Source organism: Otolemur garnettii, unplaced genomic scaffold (genome assembly GCF_000181295.1).
Source record: "Otolemur garnettii isolate 467f Iridium unplaced genomic scaffold, OtoGar3 scaffold00094, whole genome shotgun sequence".
Classification (NCBI taxonomy): domain Eukaryota; kingdom Metazoa; phylum Chordata; class Mammalia; order Primates; family Galagidae; genus Otolemur; species Otolemur garnettii.
In genome coordinates, this window is record NW_003852489.1 from 5,710,673 (window position 1) to 5,719,753 (window position 9,081).

The window sequence follows — 9,081 nt, forward strand, 5'->3', positions numbered from 1 at the left end:
GCTTGAGCCACAGGCGCGGAGCCACAATTGAATCTCTTATCTCAGCCTCCCAAGTAGCTGGGACTACAGGCTCCCACCACAACACCCAGCTATTTTAGAGACGGGGTATCGCTCTTGCTCAGGCTTCTTGAACCTGTGAGCTCAGGCAGTCTACCCACCTTGGCTTCCCAGAATACTGGAATTATAGGTGTGAACCACCACACCGGTAATTTAAATTTTTTTGTGTTTATTTACTTTTTTTCATTTCAGATTAATAGAAAGGTACAATTAGGTTGCAGTGTTTGCATTTACTAGATAATGTCCCTGTTGTAGTTGTGTCCCACATGAGGTCAGGAATTTGAGATCAGCCTGAATAAGAGCAAGACTCCATCTCTCTTAAAAATAGAAAATATTAGCTGGATGCAGTGGCATGTACCTGCAATCCCAGCTAATGAGAAGCTGAGGGAGGGGGATCGTTTGAGACCAGGAGTTTGAGGTTGCAGTGAGCTATGATGATGCCACTGCACTCTATCTGGGCAACAAAGCAAAATGACACTGTCTCAAAAAAATAATAATAACAATAAAATAAATTCTGAGTCAGGTATGGTGGCTCACCTTTGTAGTCCCAGCTACTCGGAAGATTGAGGTTGGATGATCACTTGAGCCCAAGAGTCAAGACCAGCCTGGGTGATAAAGTAAGACTGTGCCTCTTTAAGAAAAAAAGAAAGAAAGAAAAGGGAAAAAATTGTAAGCTTTAAGTTTGGTATAATTAGTCTTCATTTTGGTAAGAAGCTAAGTTTTTTTTATTTGTTTTTGATCCACCACCCCCAGCTCTAAGATTACTATCTCAGTGGTTTTTGAAGTATGTGTGTGTATTTATTTGGATAACTGTCCTTACTGTCTCAAATCAGAAATTTACTCATATCTAAGCAGTTCTGCTAAAAAAATAAAATAAAGAAATTTGTTGCATTAAGCACGTGAATAGGAATTTGGTCATGCATTCTGAGCTTTGTTTTCTCTCAGTATTCTGTATTGGTTAATAGTCAAGTAAATATGACAGTTATCAAGTATAGTGAATTTTATTGTATCCCAGAACTTCTTAATTTTCTATAGTAGGAAATAGTCCTCCCTCCAAATAGCAGATCTTTCCTTATGGAGACCTTTCTAACATTAACATGAATATCCAGCCATTAGGTGATGATAACATTTATGTCCCCCTTCTTCCTGAGCATGTGGTGGTTGCTGTCGCCTCTCCCTTCCAGCAGTTAAAGATTTTTTTTACAACAGTCTTTATGGCGCTCCAGTAATATATTAATATGGACCTAATTTGACCTGGCCTCTATCGTGACTAATGGCTTTTGCCCAAGAATGTGCTGAGTTTGTAGTATGTTTTCCCTGCACAAAGTAAGGTTAATTAGCCCTCTTGGAGAATGAATCTAGACCTTCCCTGTTCTTTTTCTGAAGAGTTCTGAAACTCTTGTTTTCATCATTTGATCTAAGTGTTAAGTGCCTGTAATATAAACTAAAATTCCTGCCTTCTAGGACACTATATTGTTTATATTGTATATATAAATTCAAAAGCATTTGGTGAAATTGAGGCCAAGGGGGAAGCACAATAGCATTTATTCCTTTTTAACAATGTGCACTTAAGATAAACATTTACAGTATTTAAGGTAAACATTTATTAAGATAAACATTTATTTAAGATAAATATTTTAACACATTTATTAAAATCACATTTTAAATGGTAGTTCTAGGCCTGATGCTGTAGCTCATGCCTGTAATCCTAGCACTCTGGGAGGCTGAGGTGGGTGGATTCCTTGAGGTCAGGAGTTCAAGACCAGCCTGAGCAAGAGTGAGACCTTGTCTCTAAAAATCAGCCAGGGCCAGGTGCAGTGGCCCCGTCTCTACTAAAAACAGAAAAACTAGCTGGGTGTTGTGGTGGGTACCTGTAGTCCCAGCTACTTGGGAGGCTGAGGCAAGAGGATTGCTTGAACCCAGAAGTTTGAGGTTGGTATGAGCTATGATGCCACAGCACTCTACCCAGGGCAACAGAGATACATAAATAAATACCAGTTCTAAAATAGCAATCAGAGTGTATAAATGGTTACAACATGATTAGAAATCCTACCATTTGGGATTACTATAGAAATGCTCTATAGTTAGTATGTTTGCGAAGTGTTATGCCCAGAACTGAACATGATTCTTGAGATGGTCTAAAAGCCCCTAGTGGAACATACTGACCAGCTAGCTCTGGACATTATTCTGGACATTATCTCTTCTATTATTTTGATAATTTTACATTAAATATGCAGTTTTGTTTTAAGGAAAAAAATAAACAGTTTTATCTTAGTAAATATATAATTGCAGTAGAATCTCTGTAAGTTGACCACCCAAGGCACTCTGACAAACTGGTCAACATATGGAGTGGTCAGCTAAGGAACTAGGCCTGTTGTACTGATACGTACATGTAGTGCATTCCAGTCTGTGAAAATTAGGTCAACTTAAGGAGGTGGCCAACTACAGAGGATCCACTATATATAACACTTTATAGTACTTACCATGTTCCAAGCACTATGTGTGTTCTAAATTTTTTAACAAATACAGAGTGTTCATAAAAGTTCATGTGCAGTTTACTATGTTAAACTATTTTAAATTGTACACAAACTTTATGTCCACCATATATTCCCAACAATTTTATATATTTATTAAAATGTTTTTATATGAATTGTACAAATTTGTATTACATTTCTCTTAGCATAAGAATCTTCCCCCCCCAAAAAAATCTTTCCTGGTATTACTGTGTAATCATACTCACTTTGAATCATTTGCATTAAGTTCATCAAATATTAAATTTGTCACGTTATATTCATCAAATATAATGAAAGTAGAAATTAAAATTGAATTAAAAATTTAAAGTCACATTTTGTTTTTTATTTCAGCTTTACCAACAGGGACGCTTATGTCAACTGGGAAGTGAATTTTGTGAATTGGAAGTTTTTGCTAAAGTATTGAGAGCTTTGGATAAAAGGTAAATTCTTTTTTAAAAAACTAAAGTAAAATATACATAATACAATTTCGTGTATTTTAACCATTTTTAAGTGTACAGTTCGGTGGCATTAAGTACATTCACATTGTTGTACAAACATCAACACCATCCATTTGCAGAACTTGTTCATCATCTCACAAAAAATTCTGTACCCATTAAATCATAACTCCTCTTTCCTTCCTCTCCTCAGCCCCTAGCAGCCACTACTGTACTTTCTGTCTCTACGAGTTTGACTACTCTGGTACTCCATATAAGTGGGATTCTCTGATGTTTACTCTTTTGTGTCTGTCTATTTCATTCAGCATAATGTTTTTAAAGTTTATCTGTGTGGTAGCATGTGTCATACTTTTTCATTTCTTTTTACCGCTGGATAATATCCCATTGTATACATGCACCACATTTTGTTTATCCATTCATTTGTTGGTGGATGCAAATACTGTACGTGCAGATACAACAGGGATTGTTTCTATTACTTGGCTAGTGTGAATAATACTGCTGAGGACAGTATTATTATCTCTTCGAGCTCCTGCTTTCATTTATTTTGATTATGTACCCAGAGGTGGAATTCTGGGATCATATGGTAATTCTGTTTTCATTTTCATTTATTTTTTACTTTATTTTATTTTATTTTTTGAGACAGAGTCTCACTTTATTGCCCTTGGTAGAGTGCTGTGATGTCACAGCTCACTGCAACCTTAAACTCGTGGCCTTAAGTCAATCTCTTACCTCAGCCTTCCAAGTTGCTGGGACTACAGGCACCTGCCACAATGCCTGGTCTTGCTCTGGCTCAGGCTGATCTTGAACATGTGAGCTCAGGCAATCCACCCACCTCAGCTTCCCAGAGTGCTAGGATTACAGGTGTTACCCCGCCCAGCCTTCTTCTTTTTTTTTTTTTTAAGAGATATAGGCTCTTACTATGTTGCCCAGTGAATTCCTGGGCTCAGGCATTCCTTCCTCAGCCTTCTAAATAGCTGGGACTATAGATGTGTACCACCTTGCCTGGCTACTGTAACGTTTTTTAATTTTTTCAGGAATGGCCATACTGTTCCATAAATTCATTTTTAAATAACACTTTTTTAATCAGTTTCTTTTGTGATTTGAAAAATACTTTATAGATATGATCATATTAGAAAACTTAAAATGGCTAACATAGTCTTACCTTAATACATAGAGTGCCGATATAATTCTATTATCTTACTAAGTATTATGTTACATTGTTTGCAGTTGTTAGTAGAACCCCAAAAGCTGTGATATGCCTTCTTCCAGTTACTACATCCCTTCTCCTAGGGTAGCCACTAGGTCCATTTCACCTGTTTTAGAATTCATATTAAGTAGTCACACAGTTCGTACCCTTTTCTTTCTGACTTTTTTTCCTCCATATTATGAGAATCACCCACTGTGTTGTGTGCAGTTGTAGTTTGTTCGTCCTCATTGCTGTATTGTATGTGAAGTGCTTCATCATATGAATGTGTCATCGTTAATTCGTTCTGTGTGTTGATGGACATTTAGGTTGTAACTGGTTTTCGGCTATTATAAACAGTTCTGCTGTGGACATTCTTGTACATGTCCTTTGGTTCACACATGTCTGCACATGTATTAGATATATATCTAGAAGCAGAATTTGAAAGCAATTTAAGACTTCAACAACTTGAGCAATGCCCACCAGTGTGATACAGAAAATAGTAAAAGTCTCGTCACAGTACTTGTACAGCTCAAACACATAATTTGGTGACAAAGCATAGAGAATTTGTTCTGCCTACTTCCATCCCCTTTGGAAAGTTAACACTCTGACGGTTTATTTTTTTGAGTTCAAGAAAGGACTGAATTCATCTTCCCCATTGGAGGTATTAAGTAGTGGGAGCTACAGAGGGATGATCTGACCTCTAATTATACACAGTATATTATTTAGAGTTCTTCTATAAATTGGCTTTAACTACCATTTCTTTTTCCTAACTCACATTTCTAGGAAAATAAGAAGATAGTTTCATAAAATAATGCTAATCGCTAGTAATATTTCAAAGTTGTTTCACTTGTTCAGTAAATTAACTAAATGTGTATTTGTTGAATGCCTGTATTGCCAGGTATTGTTCTAGATGCTGTAGGTGCAGCAGTGAATAAGATCTACAAGGCCCTTCCGTGGAGTTTGTGTTTTAGAGAGGAATGATAAGATAATAAATAAGTAGATAAATAGCACAATTTCAGCATTCAAGGTAACTTTGAAACGTGGCCTGTGTACAAAGATTACAGAGAAACTCCTTGGTTGGTTGATTAATTAAAATTCATAAAAACATACAGCTTCTCGATTTTGGTGAAGAAGACTATAGAGAACCTTTACAAAGCATTCCTTGAGGAAAGATCAGCTTTCTGGGATTTGAATTTCTCTGTGCAATTCTAAACCTGTCTTTTGTAAGATTTAGTGGAATACCTCTTTTTCATCTCTTAGGTTATCTTTCACCAAGTCCAAATCCCTTGGTAAGTGTTCTATATGTTTGTGAAACTAAAAGCATGTAATTTGACCTTTCCCCCCCTTTATTCAAAGCAGTTACAATTTTGTTTTTTCAAGATTTTTTTTTTTTTGGAGCTGTAATTCACACACCATAAAATTCACCATTTTAAATTATTCCATTCAGTTATTCACAAAGTTTTTCAGCCATCACCACTGCTAATCATAGAACATTTTATCACCCCAAAAAGAAACCATTAACAGTCACTCTGTATTTCCTCTTACCCTCAGTCTTTGGCTGATCATTAATCTACTTTCTGTCTCTATGGATTTGCCTGTTCTAGATATTTCATATAAATGGAATCATATATGGTCTTTTGTGACTGATTCACTTAGTATAATGTTTTCAAGGTTCATACATGTTGTTGCTTGAATAATTTTCCATTGTGCATATAATATGTTTTGTTTTTCCAGTCATCTCTTGGTGAATATTTGGGTTGTTTTCACCTTTTGGCTATTATGAGTAACATTGCTGTGAACATTCTTAGTCAAGAGTCTGTATGGATATTCTGACTTCTAATGGGTATCATACCTAGGACGTATACATATGGTAACACTGTGTTTAACTATGTTTAACATTATGTTTTCGAACTCCTGTGTCACAGCAGCTGCACCATTTTACATTCCCATTACTAGTGTATGAGGCTTTCAGTTTGGCCACATCTTGCCAACACTTAAAAAATATATACTGCTGGGCATGGTGGCCCATGCCTATAGTCCCATTACTTTGGATGACCAAGGGAGAGGATCAGTTGAGGCTAGATGTTCAAGACCAACATAGGCACCATAGTGAGACGCTATCTGTATAAAAAATAAAAATAAGGCAGGAGGATTGCTTGAGGCCAGGAATTTGAGGTTGGAGTGAGCTGTGATTGTGCCACTCCACTTCACCCTGGGAAACCGAGTGAGACCTGTCTCTTAAATGAGAGATTTTTTTTTTTTTTTTGAGACAGAGTCTCAAGCTATCACCCTGGGTTAGAGTGCTGTGGTGTCATAGCTCACAGAAACCTTCAACTCTTGGGCAATCCTCTTGCCTCAGTTTTTCTATTTTTAGTAGAGACGGGGTCTCACATTTTGCTCAGGCTGGTCTCAAACCCGTGAGTTCAAGCAATCCAACAACATTGACCTCCCAGAGTGCTAGGATTACAGGCAGGAACCACCTCGTCTGGCCTCTTAAAATTTTTTTTAAAATTATTAATAGTCGACCAGGAAGGGTGGCTCATGCCTAGCACTCTGGGAGGCTAAGACAGGAGAATTGCTTAAGCTCAGGAGTTTAAGACTAGCCTGAGCAAAAGCCAGATCCCATTAGTACTAAAAATAGAAAAATTAGCTGGGCTTTGTGGTGGGTGGGTGTAGTCCATGCTACTTGGGAGGTAGGAGGATTGCTTGAACCTGGGAGTTTGAGGTTACTGTGAGCTAGGCTAATACCACGGCACTCTAGCCTGTGTAATAGAATGAGACTGTCTCAAAAAAGAAAAGAAAATTGTTATTAGCCATTCTGATTCTACTGGCTGTGAAGTAGTGTCTTATTGTGATTTTGATTTGCATTTTCCTAATCACTAATGATGTCAAGCATCTTACTTGTATTCTCCATTTGTATATGTTCTTTGGAGAAAAGTCTGTTTAAATCCATTCCCTATTTTTAATTGAGTTATTTGTCTTTTTATTGTTGTATTGCAATTCGATTTTTAAAGCTAATTTTAGAAGTTAGCTTCATCCTTCATTGCCATCATGTTACACATTCCTGAGTGTTACAGAATCACCCAGTGATCCCTTGAGTAAAAACTTTAGGCTAAGATTTGACTTATTATAGTCTCATAATTCTTGAGGAAAAACATTTGTACCTAATTCCTCCTGGAAAATAATGGTGTTGTGATTTAAAAGAGAAGCAGCTAACACTTTCTAAAGGACAAAAAGAAGTTACCTCTGTAAAATAAGCCTTTTTCTTCTCTTTCAGACATTTGCTTCATCATTGTTTTCAGGCTTTGATGGATCATGGTGTTAAAGTTGCTTCTGTCTTGGCCTACTCATTCAGTAGACGGTGCTCATATATAGCAGAATCAGATGCTGCGGTAAAGGAAAAAGCCATTCAAGTTGGCTTTGTTTTAGGTAAGTAATGATAAAATAGACGAGTACTTTGTTCTGTGACAGACTCAGAATTAAACCAGCTTAGAATCAAAGAATTCTTTTAGGACTTTACCCAAAATCTTTGTAAAGAAGTTATGAGAAGAATATCACATGAACTACTTTAGTAGTGATTTATCAAACATTAGTTTTGTGCCAAGCTCTCTATGAGGCATTTAAATGGTATCTTTCTAAATCCTCATGACATTCCAATGAAGTGATGAAAACAGAAAAGTTGAATAACTGGCTCAAGTCACATAACTGGTAGTGGAGCTAAGTTTAGAATCCTGTGTCTGTTATGATTCCGCAGCACTTATCTTTCTATCATGTCATGCTGCCACCAATCTCTTTCACCTGCTTAGTCTAGTCCAGGGGTCTCCAAACTTTTTTCGTATCTGCTGTAAATTGGAAGAATAAGAGTTGATTTGGGGGCTCAGTGCCTGTAGCTTAGCAGCTAGGGCTCCAGCCACATACACCAGAGCTGACAGGTTCAAATCCAGCCCAGGCCTGCCCAACAACAATGACAACTACAACCAAAAAAATAGCTGGGCGTTGTGGCGGACACCTGTAGTCTCAGCTACTTGGGAGGCTGAGGTAAAAGAATCGCTTAAGCCCAAGAGTTGGAAATTGCTGTGAGCTGTGACACTATAGTACTCTACCCAGGGCAACAGCTTGAGACTGTCTCAAAAACAACAACAGGATAAAAGAGTTGATTTGGCCGCATATTAAGTACAGAAGCAACTAACAACAGTTGATGAGGAAAAGAAAAAGTCCATGCTTACTTCTCAGGATATATGACATCATAGATAAGCAAAAGCAAGCCTCAAAACATTTGCATGTAGCCCACAGGCTGCAGGTTGGACACCCCTGTGTAGGCTATGGCATAGGACTTAAAATCCTTTGGGGGCTGCAGTTTTCCCATCTCTAAAATGAGGATTATTATGTTTCTTCATGGAGACATTATGAGGATAGTGAAAACAAATGTAAAAGGAGTTAGAAAAGGTTTCATATGCTTTGCATGTAGAAAAATACTGTTTAATGTTATGTAGCATTTTTATGGTTTTCACAAATCTATATAAATATATTTCAGGCAACTATTTATAAAGTTAGTGCTTTTTTTCTTTATTTAAAGTTTTTTTTTAAATTATATTTTGGGGCCCAGCGCCTGTGATTCAAGTGGCTAAGGCGCCAGCCACATACACCTAAGGTGGCGGGTTCGAATCCAGCCTAGGCCTGCCAAACAACAATGTGGGCTGCAAACAAAAAGAAATAGCCAGGCTTTGTAGTGGGCACCTGTGGTCCCAGCTACTTGGGAGGCTGAGGTAGGAGACTCGCTTGAGCCCAGGAGTTGGAGGTTGCTATGAGCTGTGATGTCACGGCACTCTACCTAGGGGGACAGCTTGAGGCTCTGTCTCAAAAAAAAAAA

General features: G+C 37.5%; 1 protein-coding gene across 1 annotated transcript in view; it reads left to right on the plus strand.

Moving 5' to 3' along the window:
• Positions 1-9,081, plus strand: part of APPBP2 (amyloid beta precursor protein binding protein 2) — an 80,752-nt gene that overhangs the window by 28,926 nt on the left and 42,745 nt on the right. The window contains exons 2-3 of the mRNA XM_003795602.2: positions 2,922-3,010; positions 7,489-7,640. Coding sequence (XP_003795650.1) covers positions 2,922-3,010; positions 7,489-7,640 — 241 coding nt within the window. The remainder of the gene's footprint in view (positions 1-2,921; positions 3,011-7,488; positions 7,641-9,081) is intronic.